Below are 19,538 nucleotides of genomic sequence, written 5' to 3'. Positions count from 1 at the left end.
TAGTCTCCGGAGCATCTGTACTGTGCTTAGCACAATGCCAGCCATCTGAGCCCTGCTGTAACACAAAAAAAGCGTGCGTTCAGGAGTCAAAGCTCTTTTGTTTGTTCACTGACAGGCTCATGAAAACAGAGAGCAAAGAAGAAAGCAAAGCTGCCAGCAGTGTTTCAAAGGCTGATATGAAGCTGCAAGGGTTACTACGAATTGATTCCGTACAAAGGTGGGTAGAGCTCAGGCAGCCTAGAGCCAAGCCTAGAAGCACCTGAAGAGGAGATGGGAGCTCAGCGGTGGACTTGTCAGTACTAGGTCAGAGGTCGGACAAGGCAGTCTTAGTGGTCTTTTCCAATTTGAATGATTCTATGATTAATGCTGTTCAGCACAATGCTCTATTTCAAACACTTTGCAAAACTGCATTTGTATGTCATTGAGAGGAAAAAGGCAGCTTTTCCAAATAGGATCTCAGATGTATTTAGAAGAACACCCCCCAAATTTTCTGCATCATAGTAAAATTAAAGACAGCAGAATTTTCCTTGGATAACTGACATTAGCATTTCTGCTGTTCAGAGAAAGCCATTACTCACAAGACAACAGACAAAAACCCTTCTGTAACAGCTCTGCATATCCTGTAAGAGGAGGGAGAAGGGTTGGCTGTTACACAGGTTTCTTACTTTCAATGGTTTTCAAACCTGGACTGCACTTAACTACAGGTAAGAGGCAAATTCAGCACTTATGGACCAGAGGTAGGGATCTCTGAGGGGACTTAGTCTACTTATGATAGAATTAGTCTCTTAATTATCTTTGTCCAACCAAAGCAGCAACTCCCACCTGCAAGAAAACAAAGTCTTAATTTCAGCCTGTTGTTCTACTTACTAGCAAATTTGCACATACTGATCTATATGGCACAAAGCTATTCATTAATAGCTTTAAGTAACTGCATTTTTAACACCATTTGAAGACTGTGTCTTCAAATACTCAGATTTTTTTTAGAGCCATGATAAATCTGATTATGGGAAGGGACAAGGATCCGGATAGTGAAATAGAAAGACAGAAGAGGACAAAAATAAGAATAGACACCTTCCAAGAAACAGGAGATCTACAAATACTTTTTGATAGAGCAGTAAGGACATCTTTGCTCCGAATTAAAAAAACAGGATGTCACAGCATGATAACAGCCTCTCCAGAGAAAATGCAAGTGATGTAGGACGAGCTCCTGATTCTGTATTATTCTGACAGGCAATCTGTGATTTAAGAGAAGCACACAGGTGAGCAGGAAGGGGGTTTAAGAAAAAGTATAAATAGCCAGCAGCATCCTTCCCACTTGTTCAAGACCTTGTGGGGAAAAGAGCTCACAAAGCCTACACAAAGGGTACAAGGCAGCTGCTGGCTGTCACGAAGAGCACTCAGCAATCAGCTGTACCTTGCCGAGGTACCTAACTCAACAAGCAGCTGTCAGGAGGAACAAGAGCTTGTGCAGCTCACGGTGCTCCAAGCACCCCAAGAGGCTATTGTTTCACTTTACTCACGTGCTGTCGCTTTACCTTTTCCAGCTTCCATTCCCCAGCCTCTATGAGGGGAAAAAAACACCCACAGAACAGGCAAACATTTAGAACATGCTTCGTCCATTTGAAACCGAGACCCTTTTAGATCACAGGCATGGATAAAGTCTCACAGTCTTGCTCTCATCTACGGCTCATTTTCAGCTGGATACCCAATAGCTGAGATATCTCCTACCAATCACACAGAAGTCCATGCTGTTTTACTAGACAGGTCACTGTAGACCTGAAAAAACGTGTCCTATATTTCAGAGCACAGCTATGCCTGGGGATCCCTGCCCTTTGTTTTGTGTCTGCTTGTTGCAGTCCTTTAAGGGGTCCTTTGTTCCACTGTGTGTGTGTATATATACACATACATATCTCTACATTCATTCCCATAGTCTTTGTCTGATGATAGCAACCACCACTCTCCTGGACATGGCCCAAGTTATACAACCTGCTGTTGATGCTGTCATATACCAGTGGCCTTACACAGATTTGACGGGTGCTTGGTGTTCTGAATGTGTCAGCTCTCACAGACTGAACAGCATTGCTAGTCCCTGGAGACTGTCAGATACTCAGAGACTTTCACACACTACCTCAACTGTTCTTCTCTTCAGTCTCCTGTCTTTTGGTTAAACTGTTTTTCCATTCACAGGCACCAACAAAACCCATAAGCACGCTCACACAAAGGGACTTTGTGGCACACCGGATTCAGTAACAATTTTTTTTTTCTAATTTTCTACATGGATGATAGACAGGAGTCTTTTCAAAAGAAAACAGGGCCTTAAAATCATGGTTAAATTCCCCATACTCAGATGAGATATGCTCTCTCTGCTTTGAGAAAGACACAGCAAAGCATTCAGAAAGTGCAGGCAAAGCTCCTTGTAAACAATTGCTTCTCTTGGAAAGGCCAATTAAAAAAAATAAAGTCTTCTGAAGCCCATGAATGCAGAGTGGCACCTAAGCCACTCTGTGTGACTGACTGAGTAGTTATCCTCTAGGCCAGGAAGCTATTAATATTGAAATCTCATCTAGCTGTACTCCATTTTTAAGGGGATCACTTGCTTCAACTATCTCTCTCCTGTTTTCCCCTTCTCCTATGGGCTCATTATCTACTCTGCCCACCCAATTACTCTGTCTGTTGCTATTCTTGGTCCTTTCTTCCTTACCATCCAATCTCTCTGCATCAGTAAATCTGTGGTTACACTCCTCCAAAGACATTTAAGCTGCTCCAAGTCTTTTCTTTTCTCAGCCACATGCCCCTTATTGTCTTGCCCAATACAGGGACTCCCCTTTGATTGAGAGGAGCCCAAGCAGTTGCTGAACATTACAGCAGCAGCAGAGATGCACATAGCCTACAGTAGTCATGCTGCTTTTTTCAGGGAAAAACACGTTTTCACCTATACTAGCTGGCCAACTCTAGCTATACACACCTCAATCCAGTGACCTCAGCTCCTCTGTTTTAGAGGCTTACACAACATACCTCACACCACAAGGTGAGATGGTCTCTGCGTCCTGAATTCTGTGTGGTTTTGAAATCGTACATTTTGATAAAGGAGATTAAAACAAGATCAGAACGAATTCTGCTCAGAAGAATTCAGCCCCAGGCTGTACAAGCTGATACAACCTGCCTGATACAACACGCAGAGCACACTGCTGAGGCAGTAACAGAGCTAGGTGTTACCAACTGCCTCACTGATCAGCATCTGAAGACGAAGGGAGAGGGGCTGCACGATCAGCGCAGCTAGCCACGTCTCCCACCCCACCCTGCAGGGCCTGGGAAATGCGATGCACCCACACCGGTCGGTCTGGACAACCAAGCCCTGATCAATGCCTACTCTAGATACACGGCTGAGCCACTGTGCTCTGATACCACAGTGCAGCCTTTCCAGTACCGACAGCACTGCAGCTGTAGTTCATGATGTGGCTGGATCCTGCTGCGAGATCACACAGGCTGTTCTCCACCCCTGGCCTTTTACCCAACCTTGCCAAAACAGTCAAGTCTCAACACACGGATTATCCATGACCCTGAGTTTTACTGTAGACCTTGAAGGCAAAACAAGCTATAAGAACAACTGCATTCAGGCTTCCAAAGGGGTGCTCTCTGCACTATCCACCCACCTTGCCTTTGTGCGTTTCTTGAAGCCACTGACGAAGACGGATCAAGCAACTCTCTTGCATTGGAGTCAGCTGGCCCAGATATCGCTCAATGTAATCAGCATCCAATTTGTCAGCTGGAGAAAGAAAAAAGAGCAATTCAGAGGAGACTTGGCATAGCCAGAAAGGAGATAGGCAGTTATTTCTACACATCAGGTTGCTTATGACTTGCACCGGAAAAGCATGGATGCCCTCATTTTAGCTGCCTGAGGGAAGCAAGCAAGCGAGTCTCATGGTGATTAGGGCATAAGGACACAGACAGTGTGTGAGGAATCAAAGCCAGATCGCTCCACTTGTCTCTCAGAACACTGATTTCATTCAACCCTGACTACTGCAGCAGGAGCTTTTAAAGAAATATTGTGAGCTCTGGCACTCATCTCATTAAACACTCCAAGGCCTGGGTACTTAAATCTCCTTGTGTCCTAAAGATCTCATTCACAATTTCAACGACAAGAGGCTAAAAGGCAGCTATCTGAAAATTGAAATGTTATTCTGCTTATGGACACCAGAGGGAAAGGGAGAATAATATTAATATTTCCAACAGCAAGGGTGGTTTTTGGCACAAGGATGCCCCGTGTGTACCAGCAGCTCAAGGTTCCTCCAGCTCAGAGAGACAAAGGACAAGGGCTTTGAGCCTGCCAGCATTCAGAGATAGCCACAGATGTGCTGTCCAAGGCTCGTATGTGCAGATAAGGCTTGTACGTGCAGATGCCAGGAAGGACAACATGGCACCCAAAAGGGAGCAGCACAGGCCAGTGGATGTGTTGGAGGCACGCAAGCACATGAGAAGGGCTGGGAGGAGGACCTCTGAGCTAGCTCTGCCTCATGCAGGATTTTTTGGTTTTGTTCTTTTTTCAGCAGATACCATTAAGTGCCGAATAAGGACTGGACACCCACAGGATACGCTGCTTCTGACTGATAATACAGAAATTATACTTGGTAAGTGCTACACCCCCACAGAATCCACAGAGCTAGCAAGCTGAGGAGCACACACAGGGAAGTATATTCAAGTTCGTGAAGTGATTAAAGCAGAAATAGAGCTACGCTCCTCTTCTGCTAGACAGGATCTGCCACTCTTAGATTAACTTTAATCTCAAAGCACAGAAGCATTTCTCGTACTCAGCTTCCCTATGGATTTGTATCCTGTTTACAGATGAATTCCAATAGAGAGAAGTCACAAGAGAAGGCCCAGTGAGACTAGAGCCCTGGAAGGTTCCAAATGCCAAGCTTTTTCCCTGAGTTACCTTCAGCTAAAGAAGTGCTGTCTGCTTCTGAGAAATAACAACTATTTCCAATATCACCAATCTAAATCAAAAGGCCTCTCCTTTTTCTGTCAGAGAAGAACCTTCTTTAGTCTAGAAGATATCTTTTTGTGTGTTGATCTGGTGACGAAGTTTGATTCAGACATTTTGGGTGAGAAATGCGTTAGGCAATATCATTCCATGCATTTGTCTTGGATTAATATGGGGAGAAAAACCACCAAGCCAACCCTCAAAAACATTCATTTTGAAACAGCCAAAGTATTTAACTATAAATTCACTTACACTGTACTCACGATATCTTTAAGTTTCTCCAGTTTAAAGTACAAAGTGTTTTCAAGATCAGACCAAACTGATTTTTTTTCTCAAAAAATACCCATAAAAAAACTCAAAAAATACCCATACTGCCTATATAGTTTTTCTTGGCTTTTCAGTCTGGGAGGGGGAAAAAAACCAACTCAATTGTTTGTTATTTTCTTGAAGAAAGGAAATAACTTTCTCTCCTCCCCACCAGCAACCCAGAAGAAAAGTCTCATGCCAAGAAAATAAAAATAAACTCATTAGTCAGTGATGCTCAAGGCATTTAGACCGCCAGCAGCTGCTACTGCTTGGACACTGCATACCATCGGGGCTGACAGCCTCTGCTGGAGGGCAGGAGCTGCCAGTTTGCTCTTTGGTAGTTCCCCGAGCCCCAGCCTCGACGGGCACAGCATCAGCATCGTGTCCAACTGCTGGTGCTTGCTCAGCCGCCTGTCCACACACAGCAGGAGGTGTCCAGCGAGGGATGAATGTGATCCCTTGAGAGATCAGCTCCTTCAGGTAATGTTCAATCACTTCCTTGCCCTGAAAGGGGAAAAGCTCACATTAGGGAAAACGCCCCATCTCCTCCAAACCAGCAAGGTGCAGCAGGGTCTTCCTCAGTACAGATGACTAATGCTGTTAAACAGAATGGAAAGAGTCGTCTCCTCCCACCTGCATGAACCTGTTGGAGAAATTTCAGCACGAAAGCACTGTACAAACAGTGAATTACAGCACTGGCCAGGCACATTGCAATGCTGTGGATGCAACCACCTTTATGACATTTTTATCCTGTTTTCCTACTACCTATCAGCCAGCCACACTGCTCCTCTGCAGCCCAGGGGAAACAGCCACCAGAAGAAAGTGCCTCTCCCACAAGACACTGGAGAGGCAGGGTGCTGACTTTTACCCAGAACTTTCTCTTCCTGCATGAGAACAGTGTCCTCAGTGTCTGAGGAGCCTGGCACCACAGCATCCACTGCAATCCTCCTCTGGCACAGCCTGCTCCTTCTCCTGCACAGAAACATTTCAGTGAACAGATTGTATTTGCTCACCACACAGTTTTTTTCTTTGTTTGTTCTACTGAGCAATTTCTGAGACATAAGCAAGGACATAAAACTACAGCAGGTCTATTTTACAGAAAAGAAAACTGAGGCACACAGAGCAGGCGTTTGATTTTTTTTTTTTTTTAATAGCACAAAGGGAAGCCCATCTTACCCGCTTGATGTTTGAAGTGTACTGTTTCATGGCAATTTTTTCCACTGTGCTTTCAAAGCCAAAAAATGACTTGATGTCGAGAGATGCAGACTGTTCAAAGCAAGTCCACTCCTCATTCTCAGGGTGAACCTAAGCCCAAAGACATACACAGGGTTGGATGGCAGCAGGTACCTCACATTATGGCAGGGCCCTTGCTCCGGTAATGAATAAGCTGTTTAATCTCCAGAGCTATGGAGGGAGGGGGCAGAAGAAGCTTCCTACAAGGCACTGACACACCCACATTTAACAGTCAGACTAATTCTTCCAGCGTAACAGAAACGGGTCATGAACTGGACATGTGAACTTTTGTGGTTAGAGAAGTGGTCTTCACATGCACAAGGAAAATAAGCTTAAAACCCAGCACACCTGAACAGTAACATTACTAGCAGAAGCTCTACTAAAACAGTTAAATATTTATATATTTATATATATGTATAAATATATATATTTTCTGCTTTTGGACAGGGAACTCCGCCACTGAAAGTCAGTATTCCTCCCCAAAACATGCATGGCAGACCTGGGAGTTTTCCCACTGTCAGTTCAATGTCCACCTTCCCCTGGGTTACCCTACATATGGTTACAACCTACAAAACCTCTTCCTCTTCTAAACTTAAGCCTTTTCTGAGGGGACTCTATTCTCTGTAGGTGCTGCTGTTCACAAACTGGCACGAAAATAATAATCCAGTCCACTCACAAATATACAGTGAGCTCTATAAAGGACAAATCCTCCAGGGAAAAATACTAAGCAGCCGCAAGAGAAGGATCAAATTTCTACAAGTTGCTTCAGAGAGCATTGCAGAAAAGGAAAGATGAGAATAAACCTGCTTCCGGTGCATTCTGGCAGGGAAAAGGGAACTGTAAAAATAGAGCAGAGAACCATCTTGAGGATGCAGACAGCTAGCTCCTGCTCTGTTCCAGGAAAGCACTCCCCTCAAAGCCCAGCTGTTAACGTTTCCTTCCGAGGGACTCAAGCCGGAGGCAACACAGCCAAAATCAGCAAGTGTGACGGTGTCTGAGCAATTCCTGAGTTGACCTGGCAGTGTTTCAGAACTGTCAGTGCCTTTCATAATGATGGAAGTTTGATTTCCTGTCATTTTTGGGAAACCCCACGTAGCCACCAACTGATCTCTGGCTCAGGACCTTCCCCTCCATCCAAAATGGGAATAACTTTTAAATTATTTGTCTTGCTTGAAATACAAGCTACTTACACGTTTTGCTTACTCCCAAGAAGCTGAGCTGTTACCCAGTTGCCAAAAGGGCAGGTAAGTAACAGGATCTGGACTTTTGTTTAGGGAACAAAAACCACTATCTGATTGCTTCCAGAAACAGGTGAAGCTATTTAATGGTGACTGATCCCTAATAGCACAATTAGGATGAAATGACACACTGTTCCTGAAGATACAGCCATAAAGCAAGACATCCCAGGCCACAAATAAGGCTCAAGACGTTTACCCAAAAATTTAGAGCACGAAGATCATGATGAGATGCTAAAACTTTGACTTACTTGCTGGCAAAAAGTTAATTACCAGACTTCTCTGGCAATTTAGGTTTCCTCCTAAACATCCAGATCTAAATATATGCCCAAGCTCCAGATGCTTTTAGCAACCTGAATTTCAAGCCGAAAAACTCAGGGAACACTGTCAATTCTGAAGCACCAGCCATCTTTTCTACTCTCACTCTAGAGCTTAACACTCCAACTACAGAGTCAGTCAATTTTATGAAGTTTCTCAAGCCCCACAAAAGCACTGGAAGAGGCTCTCTAAAACCCAGTGGCCTTCCAGTATCTAACTGTAGTGTTACAGTCCAGTGTTCAAATTCACTCAAACAACTTCACCCTGTACCTTAGCACATGGCTTTTAACACTTTCTTCACAGACAAACAGAAAAATGGCACTTACTGAGTAGCTGCACGTCTCAAGGACGACAACACGGTTGGCAAAAGTCTCATTGTGGGCTTCAATGCGGAGAGTCCGCTCTTTCCAGTTCACGGTGTTCTTCTGTATGAAGAAAACATACTCCACGCCTGCAATCTGAGAAGGATGAAGAACCAAATATATTTAAAAAAACGGAGAGAAAGGGCAGCCTTAGGAATCAGTAACGATCTGAGCCAGCCAACAGCATCTCCACCCCTTATGTTCAACTTGCCTTCTTTAGCAGCCTGGGAGCATCCACATTCAGTTTGCAGCTCCGTTCAATGATATGTATAGCTCCATCGTCACTCCTGGATTCATGCAGGATTTCACTCCCTAGGAAGACTGGAATCTCCGGACATGTAGGAAAGCGCTTTTCATATGCCTGAAAGTGAAAACCGTGCAAGTTTCATCTCCTGGCCAGATAAACTTTAACTCTCTCTGAATTACTTAATTCCCTTACAGTAAGAGTCCAACAAACAGACGGCTTTCTTCTCTGAGAAAAAGGGAGGGAAGTTAAATCAAAACACATATAAACAAAGCTGGCACCCACTTGTGTCAGTCATCCAGCTAAGCACATCTTAACATTTCTTTCACAAATGAAGTGGAAATAAAAGCCTGTTGTTAAAAAGTAGTGGGAAGGGAATCCTAACTTGAACATTAGGAACCAAATCTTCAGCTATCATAAGCAAGGCCAACTATGCTGATTTCTGCTAGTTAAAGACCCAGAGATGACAAAATTCAAGTCAGATATATTGCCTGTATGAAGAAGCTATTTAAAATATTTAATACTCCTGTGCCCTAAAAATGTGATGTGTTTTGTTTAATGGTTCTAGCAGCTCCAAACTACCAAGGGTAAGAACACCAATTATTGGCTACTCAGTTGCTTTCATCTATCCATTTCTAAAGTAATTCTGTTCCTGGTTCTGAAACCCTCCTTGATTTAATTGACTCACATCCATCTGAAACCTTTTATCCAAAGGTTCTTTAACAGCTCTAGCAAAAAATCCAGTTTTCTATTGCACTTGCGGCAAATGAAGTTAACTTGCATAAATGTTACCTATTGTTCCACCTCTTTCCCAACTTCACTCTGCTTGGGAATCTCCTTACATGGCAAGATTTTTGCAGGATGGAACATTTTCCTTTGATTTAGGAAAAACGCCTTGCCTATTGAGCTGCTATCCTAAATGTAGGATTGAAGCAATACTGGTAGAAGCTGTACAGGAAGCCCAGGATTCAGCTACAGCTGTGACTGGAGGAGAACCTGTGGTCTCTTTCCATGGCATTATCAACACAGCTGCATCATTTTGGTCCTAAGATCTTTGATCATTCCACAGATGATGGAATACCCTCTATGAACTGCTGCCATCTTCCCACCTTCTGTAAGATGCAACTGTGTTATACAGCATGTAATTCTCTCATGAGTATTTATATTTTTATCTACCATACATGAAAAAAGCATTAATGTGATAATAATTGAGGTCAGCTCAGTTGTCAGCACACAGAGAACACAATGGGCACACTCTGGGGTGGCTGCATTCTCTATTACCACAGCACTCTGAAAGGCTGATTGCCCCAGTATGCTTTCATGTACCCTGGTGCTGGGAATAATACCTGCTCTTAAAATAGCTCAGGCACTTAAGGACACATTCCATATCTCCTGATCCTAGACCTCTGAACAGAACAGAAGTTATTTCAGATTACCCGATCATGATAAAAATACAAGCAAAATACTAGCTGAAGTTCTGGCCATAAACAAAGTACATATGTATTTAAAACATCCTCTCTAATACACCAAGTAACGTTCTGCTTCCTTTGCCATATCTGCTGAAGATCTTTCCCTGCATCTGTGAGACCTCCGCCAGTGCTTTTCCCTTCTGATCTCCAGAAAAATGAAAGCTCTTTAGGTGAATATAAAACTTCCCATAGCAAGTGACTGTTTCCAACACCAGTCCAACTGCCTCCATACAATGAAAGCAAAGCCTGTGCTCTAAGGAGCTTAACTGGTTATGATGGAAATTCAGATGGACAAGATGGATGCCGGGCCCTGCCAAAGGATGCTTCCAGCTACCTGCTCCTGGTGTTCTGCCCTTCCCTCATGGGTCAGAAAGGCGCACCCCTTATCACCTGCTCCCCAGTGCCTGCAGTCACCAGCACATTGATCTGCTCAGGCCAAATTAATACTTCCTACTTGTACTTCTGCATGCCCTCTCCCAACTCCCCATCCTCCACACGCTTGCTATCTCAAGGTCAGAGTCTTTACCCTCTTTTCCCTTGTTAATCTTTCTAGCGTGCAAAGTGAGAGTCTCTTCAGGCCGCCCAGACGACCCATTTTTCATCACTAGAATCTCAATATTCATACAGTGAAAGCTGTAAACGCTTTTGTAGGCCACTGGGATACCAGAACATTTGGCAACTCGTTTTCAGTGACTGGAACTGAAACCACCTTACGTGTGCCCTTAAAGAAGCGTTGCTGAAAACCCCAGCCTATGAGGACGCTGCCCCAGTTAACCCCATAATTTTGGGAACAGCAGCTAGTGCAGAGGCTAGAAAACACCTCGAGCACCAGGAGCTGACGTGGGAAGGGTTCAGGACTGTCTGGCTACCCAGGAGAGCCCTCTTCCTGTCTGCAGGGCCTACCACCTCCATCCGCAGCCCAGCTCCTCTCCACCTCAGCTGGCGGCTGCGGGCATACGGGTGCCACGGGGTGGTGCAGCACTAACCCTAAGAAACAAAGGCTGGGCCAGCACCACCCGTTCCTGCAGGTCAGTAGTAAGGCTGGCCAAGGTTTCCTTGCCTCAGATACTCCAGATTTCTCACAAATTTAAGAAATGCAAAGCAGCTGGATTGGAAGGAAGGCTCAAGTATGGTGATCTCAGCTTCTCTTCCTCCACTCTTTCAGGGCTGTGGCTGTGCCACGGACACATGGGAAGGAGTCTGCAGAGAACCAAAAGATGTTTTCCCACTAGGACAGCAAACAAAACACGGATAACCTCCAAAGACCTCACGTAGCAGTTTCACTGAGAATACAGAGCTACGAGTGCCTCCTTGCCACTGAAAGACCATTATGGCAAATTGGAAGCTCCACACAACACCTTTGAATCCAGGCACCTCTGGTTCTGTTTCAAAGATGAGGCCACTGATTCTCAACACACAGCTGTCACTTCCTCCACCAAGTACACGCTTGATCCAGCTGGAGACAAGCTTCCCAATAAACCGTCATTAAATCCAGCAAAACCAAAGTCAGACCAACTATTAACACAGTGCAGTCAGTCACTGTCTCAGCTGAACAACACCTGGAGAATGAAAAAAGGTCAGGGAACAGACATCTATGCCGAGCCCTGGTGATATACCTAAGTTAACAGTGCAAACCCATCACCTGCATAGGTAGAACATGTCCATATTTGAGAACAAATCCCCTTTACACATTGATATTAAGTCCTTTCCTAATCTTCTTTGCACAACAACAACTCTAAAAATACAACAGGCCAAAGATGCCTGAGATCACGTGAAGGACAGCTGAAGCACCATGCTTTGGTCACAAAACTTACACTGTTAACATGCTGAATCTTTCACCACTGAAGAGAGCGAGCTACCAGGAAAGCACTCCATCTCTGGCACCCAGCATCTTCTCAGCAAAATCAGCATCTATACACAACAGTATGTTTCTGCTCCAGCAGAGAAGTCGAGGGAAATCGAAGACATAGAAATATCTTAATTTTTTTCTGGCCAGTACCAGAACTGGTCATTATTTTCTCCTCCTCCACAGTTGTGCAGAGTGCGAGGTGAACGACAGAAAGGCACAGAAGACTTATTATTAGCTTGTTTTAATACCTCAGCTGCTGAGCTGCCCGTGCGTGCTCTTGCCTCCTTGCTGCTGTAACTCTGTGCTGACTTGTATATAAAAGCTGTAACTTGTCTCTCCTTTCTTTGCTGAGGGAATTACAGCAGTATTGTGCCACTACTTTTTCCTAAGTGCATGCCCACTGTATTTCTTTAAGACAGCCACCCTGATGACTGAAGTCTTGAACAGCAGCATGTATATATTAAAAAAGGCTCAGTGAAGCCATTCCCTCCCCTCTAAATCCTTCTGGGATTAGAGTTGACAGGCAGAATTAGTGAACATTTTGCGTACCTCCTGCAAATCCTCCCACCCAGTTGAGCCAGCACATCAGCCTGAATCCTGACTTGGGCTCCTTTTCTAGCACAATCACTCTCTTCTGTTGACTCCACACCAGATTGGACTGAAGAAAATCCACAAGCACAGCTGCAGAAGGTGTTTAGGCAAGCCAGAGCACAGCACACACCTGGTAATCCAAGCAAACTCTCTCAACATCCCAGTTTACACTAATTCTTTTCTTACAGGTTCAGATTAGGGCACTCTCCTAACCCCCAGAACAACCATTTCACAAGAGCTGGTGGATCAGGCCCACTGATGTCCTACTGTAAATCAAGCTGTTTTCTCCCAGTTTTCTTGCAGGATTGTTGCAAAAACAGTGCAACGCTGCTCTTCCGTAGTGGATTATATATATAATCCAACCAACGTACAAGTGTCATTTAAACCATTGCAGTCACCTTCATCAGACTGACATTACACATCATTAAATTTCACAAGAGAGCTTGGTAAAGCAAAGGAATTTGGGATCTGTTTGAACTCTCATATTATGGGACCACTGATGTGGCAGACAAAAATCACCTTCATAGTTTTTGTCATGAGAAGAGAATCTTTGAGGACAACCCAAAGAAGTCGCACTTAAGCATCCTGAAGTGTTGGGCAAATACTCAATAACCAGTATAAAAAAAAGGATCTGTGAAGAGAGATTGCCCTGAAGGTCAGCTGGATGCCAAATGAGAACAAGTTATACATGAATACAAGCGTTAAAAACAAAAAACAACATTCTAAAGCCTCACCACCACAGAGAGAAGGGGAAATTTCCATTCCGGACTTCACTTGACTAATCCCCTCCTCCAGAGCAGGTCCTCCACCTTCCTAGCACCAAGGTGTTAGAGATATCAACAGTGCAAGTGCTGCTGCTCCCCTCTCCGGTTTAATCTCCAGTAGATTGACAATGGCTATATCACTGCTGTTTCCTTTGTGATCCAGAGCACTACAGCACATAGCCAGAGGGTTAGATCTTTCATAAGTGCTACTCCTGTTTCTCCTCTGCAGGTTTCAACAACCTTTTAGCAAGTGACCTTGAAATCAATTATATAACAGAGGCCTTAGGAATCAAAAACAACAGGAAGTCCAAGCACTGAATTACTGCATGAAACGAAACACCTCAGAAAACAAGCTCTCCTGCACACCAACAGGCTCCTTCTAGTTTCTTCCAGCCCAGAGCCTGCTAGGTCCAGAGCAGCTCCAATGTGCTCCAGAACCATGCAGATGTTGTTAGATCTGGTTTCTTACCGTAATATCCCAAAGGGAACGTTATCCTCTTAGTTCAGGAAAGAAAACTGAGGTGGATTACACAGGAAGTCAGGACCAGGGTGTATACAAAGCTCTGACTTTCTCCCCACACCAGGCACCCCTAAGAACTGTGACTGTTCAGGCTTCTCAGCCATACACACCAAAGAGGTGACTGGTTTGGTTCCTTCCTATCAGCAGGCAGAGCCTTTAGCAGAGCAAACAAAAAGCTTGCGTGCTAAATGCTGCTGTCCACAAAATCATACAGGAACATATCAAGTTATGTTGGAACAGCAGTTGGCAGGAAGATTTGCATCTTCCACTTGATAACTGGTGCTCTAAACTGGCTAAATGACTGTCTTTTTTATTTTATTTTTTTAAATACTGGTGGGACTCCTTAGTGACAGCTTCAGGGATATCCGCTCTTTCAGATTCAGGCAAGAGCACAGAATTGGAAAAACCACAGGATGACTCTTGTAGGCCAAGCTGAATTCAAGAGGGATCTTCAGTAGTATAAAACCTCAGCTACTGGGGAAAATTATGTTGTATAGAATGCATGAAGGAACTAAGCTGCTACCCACCTGATGAAGACAGAACCTGCCACAGTCAATACCAAACGAACAGGTTACAAGTAAAAGATTTCCTCCTTGCATTAAGGCCTAAAACACTTCAAACTTTCACGATCAGGGTTTACATTTGTATTATTGAGGTTCCTTAACATCGTGTTACAGCCATGTACAGTTTGCCAGGATAAAGTAAGAAAATGTGCATCTGTGTTCACATGAATGGGGGAAGAGGAGAAGATGCAACATCAAGTTTTGATCTACAGGTTTTGATCTACAGGTGTCCAGATTACCATCCTTTCAAAAAGAAATGCCAAGAGCAAGATAAGACCCCTTGTCACTTCTAATTTGTACTATCTCTTGAGCAGCTCTAATGGTACATAAATATCTCTCTCCAGATTCAGGTATTTTCAGATTATTGCCTTCTAGTAGAAAAAGCAATCATTTCATCCAACAAACCGTCCTACTACTTAGCCTAAGTGCTGGAAGGAAAACAAAGGGTCTGCATATATATTCACCAGACAATAATCCATTTGCTTCTTAATCCCTAGAACAGATACGTGCTTCTTGCGAGCTACAGGCAGCACAAAAATCCCACAACACATAGAAACAACTGGGGGGATCAAATGGATATTTGGGGTACAGAAATGTGCTGAAGTCAGGGAAAGGGAACTTCCCTTTAAAGAGGTGTAGAGCATCTGCAAAGTAGCATAAAAATCTTTTGGGGCTGATAGAAAAGAATTTTACTGGCAAATTTTTTTCTTTCTAGAAGTCCACTGGACCACAATTACCCAGGCTATGAACATTGGCCCAGTGTTCTGTTTCCCTGGACTACAGCCAATAGTTTGCCTCATTTCTTCAGATTTTGCTGAAAGAAACAATTCAGGGAGCAGCAGCTGTCCATTACAATACAGACACAACCGAGGGACATGGCAAACCTACCGAAACCAGGACACACGTTGCAGCTGCACAAAGCTCGCTCGGGAAATTACCACCGTGCCCAACCTCCTGTCTGAGGAGGAACAATATTCCATTGCTATTCTGCTATAGTGTTCTCCTCTGCTTACCAGGGAAGAAGGTTGGTGATGGAGCACTTCAAGTCACTAAGAGCACAATGCACTGGCCTTTACAAACAGCCATGGAAGCAACGCCTTATCCAGGAATTCTTGCTAGCTGGCTGGACACGTTTGCCATAGCCCATTGTGGAAAGAGACAGATAGACTGAGCTAGGAAGGCAAGGAAGCAGACATCTCGGGTGACTAACACCTTAAAGAGCAAAGCAGAACAATCAAGTGTTACATCACACGCACGCTGCTCAGTGAATCACCCTAAATCAAAAAGGCTGGCTCGCAAAGCAATGCCTAATGGCTGGGAGGGCACTCTGCTGTTGCCAGAAGCTGCTGTAAGAATTTACATATATCAGCCATAATTCAGAGTCAAACTTGGACAGGTCATCATGCTTAACAGTTTAAAAAAAAAAAAATCCATGCTGGCTGGGATTTAACAGTTGATTTAACAGTTCTAAATTTTCTTACCTATTTTAGTCCCTGCTCAAGAGCTTTAACTTCTGTACTTATATATTCAGTAGAAGACAGAAGGGTCTTCTTGACGCTGCTGTAATACGAGACAGTGGTGACACCTCTAGCTGTGCTGTCCCCTTGTGCTATGCTGCAGTGCCATTGAACTACAGCTTAGTTTACAGACTGCGCTCATCAAATTAAGCTTGATAAACTACTCATCCTCCTTCAAGGCAATAAGCCTCCACATCGCAGCAGGAGAAGGTGATTAAACAAAACAGGGACTACCCTGTACAGACTCCTTGAATGATCGAATTACTTTGAGTCTTCTCTCCAAACCCACACATGGTGCCAGCGCCATCCATTCCTGTGCCATTCTTACCAAGCGAACAGAGCCTTAGCACTGGCAGTGCAGATCTATCAAAGGGACTTGTGTGACCCCCTCAACACACACTAAGCAGGCCAGGGTACACGGATGTTGCCAGCAGTTCTCCAGAAATCCAAATAAGCTCTTCTTCTACCCGCTTCCAGCAGCTGTGGCATACAGCATTCACCAAACAAACTACTTGCTCGAGGGGAAATGTCCCACACCATCATCTCAAGAGAAATGTCAGCTCTTTAAGTCAGCCTGACTATTGCTCACTCTCAGCCTGCTTAATAACAGGAGGAGGTGGTGGCAGGGCACAGGGACTGAACAAATGAATACAGCTGTGAAGAATTGTCCCAGCTGACACAGGAATCATTACTTTCAGAATTCTTTTGCCAAATGCTTCTCAGCAGTAAGACGAGGGGATATTTATAGTGCATCTTGACAGCATGGCTTCAAACCATCAAGTCACACTGAAGCATCGTGTCTTGAGTCAACACTAGATCCTCTGTAAGCACATAAAATGTTAACCCAGTAACTTCTGACAGTCGCAACAAACCTACCATCAGAACACAGCCAAAAAAAGACAGGGGAAACTGCCTTCCCTTAAAGCATTGGCATGGACCATAGCTGGAGGCGGACCATCCAGATCCAAAGATGATTTTGCCTGCACTCGATAGGCAAATGCTATATACCTAACAATCCCGCTACGGCGAGTGCATTCAGCTTGAGAGGGAAGTATCCGTTTCTTACTGACTGCTCAGATGGCTGTCGGGACTTTTCATGGTGTATACGACAGGGACTGGGCATCGAAGAACAACTATTTTAAAATATTTCCCCCCTTGCACCTTTCTCAATCTCTACGGTACCATCAAGCAGAAATACTATTTCCAACACTATCTGAAATCTGTGTCATTATCTACGTCAGCAGATTCAAAGGAGCCTTCGAGCACTGGGCACTCGGGCTACAGACTGCAAAGCTCTACCACGTGTTATCCGCAGCTACCCAAGGACACAGTGGGTAGCAGGCCATTGCAGGCACTCCCACGGATGCTGTGCCTAGAGCTCCCCTTCAATCTTTTCAGCTATTCTGCACAGCCCTCTGATCGGCTGCGCCATTGCCGTGACTTCAGAGGGATGCCAGCTGCCAGAAGCCGCTCTGCTCTCCCTGCAGCAAGCTCCCTTCTTTTTCCAGAGTTCACGCTTGAAAGCGGAGGCTACGAACTGGCATCAAAGACTTTGGTTAAGATTCTACTTTTCTTTATTTAAATCAGCCTGTGGTGTTGCTGGATTAATGACAATGTCTTGGAGCTCCAGATGGGGAGTCTGTAATTACAATTAAATATATAGGAAATCCCAGTGTATTCTGTGGTGCATCTGCGCTGCAGGCACTGTAAGACATTGCACTGTAGTTGACAGCCAGTCTGCACATCTGATGTGGCAGAGATGACAGCAGCCTTTCTGAGACCCGGATGGGCTGCGAAGACACACATTGAACTTGTCACACTAAACAAACCTTCAGAACTAACATGATTCTTGCGAGACATCATTCTGCTTGTACGTTATACTGGTAACCAACGTGTACTGCAAGCTGTTTGGGCCACATTGTGGTGTCTACCTGGCACAATAAAGGCTTAGAGGCTCCGCTGCAAGAGAATCACAGCATCAGTCAGTGAAATATTGAACCCTTTAAAACACTGCAGCATTAGAGAGCAGAGCATGGCCAATGTATCAGGCTTTAAACCATCTCTTTATACACTCAATGTGCTAAATGCAACAAGAGAGCAGTCATTACATAAAGCTACTTAAAGATCTAGCATCTGTAATACAATGCATGTTCATAATGAAAAGGTACAAATAAAAATAATTTCAAAAAGGTGTATGGAAAGGAACTGTGGCCATCAGGACGTTAACAGCTAGAACACTTGTACAACACTCAGAGTTTCCCCTCCCACCCTTAATCCTGACAGCTAAAATAGCAAGGAGCTGCTTTCAGTTAGGCTGCGTATACAAGCCTCCCATCACTGCTGGCACAAAAGAATACCAGAAAGTGAAATAAAGAATGATGCACTGTGTTTTGAGTTATACTGGATGTTTGACTCTTGCACTTTAATGTGGGCCAGACCTTCAACTGGCAAAGCTTCAGTGGCTGCAAAGCAGCTTTGCCAACCTGCAGATGGCCAGCGTGGACAAGGCTGAACTGCTGGTGGATTATTTGGGGGCAAGAGCAAGGACCCCTGCCAGACCCAGTGAATATCAGCAAGACTGCCCCAGCACGGTTGGGCTTGTGAGAAAAACATCCCACACAAGGATCACCAGATGATTGCTTTTGATGGGCCATGACCCTGTGCTACAGGATGAGAGTAAAGATGATGGAGAAGGAAAATTTTCTGCTACTGATTCCATGCGAAATAGTTTCTGAGACTAAAACTGCAACATTTGCAGCCTGCGCTAAAGTTGCCAGCCAGCTTGTTAGCATCCCCAACACTCAAACCATACCGAGAAGTAACAGAAGCATACACCATCATGGGTCCCTTAACTTGATCTGGAGTTCTTTATTTTTCAGGTAAGACAAACTAAATGCAAAGAATGCTTTGTTGCCACTAAAACTAGAAGACAAGCATAGAGCTGCTTGGAAGTACATGTGGCTAGACAACCAAGTTTCTACATGAAGACCAACACAGAAGGGAGATCAGGAGCTGCCACCTAACTGATTAACCTGAGGGATACCTGGGATAACAAATGTCTGCGTGCCAAATGCACTCACTGCTCTCCCATCCAAAACTAATGCTGCACACAGCTTTGTTGGAGACAGCAGCAGATGAGCCCTACATGGAAGAGCACCACTCAACCTGCGGGATAAACACACCACTGCTGTCCATGAGCACGTTTTCCAGAGCAGGTTCTCAGCTGCTCACGTGTCCACACGTGCCATGGCAGCCCCAAGAAACGAGGCCATGCGGAAAGGAGCACTGACTCGCACCATGGGGCTCAAGAGCAGTTTGGTCCTAAGCACAGACCACAACTGGTATGTGCAACGAGAGCAGATGCTACTGCCAGCTTCCAAACACGATCTTCGTTCTGTCTTTTCAAAACCATGACATTTTCGGTAAAAGTAATAAACTACTCAAAGGTTGTAAACACAAATCTGATATCCTGTATTCTTTAAGCGTGAATGTCAGATTACACGCGTACACCCACATATATACATACATACAGCCTTTTAGCTTTTAAATAAACCCAGTCTTTAACCTAGGAGCGTTCTGCGTTTTG

General features: G+C 44.5%; 1 protein-coding gene across 2 annotated transcripts in view; it reads right to left on the bottom strand.

Annotated features, from left to right (window-relative positions):
• The window catches only part of SEC14L5 (SEC14 like lipid binding 5), a 38,189-nt gene that overhangs the window by 9,941 nt on the left and 8,710 nt on the right, over positions 1-19,538 (bottom strand). For both annotated transcript variants that reach the window (XM_040574291.1, XM_040574292.1), the window contains 5 exons: positions 8,647-8,796; positions 8,400-8,531; positions 6,464-6,592; positions 5,572-5,791; positions 3,654-3,766 (listed from right to left, as the gene is read on the bottom strand). In XM_040574291.1, the coding sequence (XP_040430225.1) occupies positions 3,654-3,766; positions 5,572-5,791; positions 6,464-6,592; positions 8,400-8,531; positions 8,647-8,796 (744 nt within the window). The remainder of the gene's footprint in view (positions 1-3,653; positions 3,767-5,571; positions 5,792-6,463; positions 6,593-8,399; positions 8,532-8,646; positions 8,797-19,538) is intronic.

Source organism: Cygnus olor, chromosome 15 (assembly GCF_009769625.2).
Source record: "Cygnus olor isolate bCygOlo1 chromosome 15, bCygOlo1.pri.v2, whole genome shotgun sequence".
NCBI lineage: Eukaryota > Metazoa > Chordata > Aves > Anseriformes > Anatidae > Cygnus > Cygnus olor.
The sequence above is the reverse complement of the archived record's forward strand: the minus strand, read 5'-3'. Positions and strand labels throughout refer to the sequence as shown.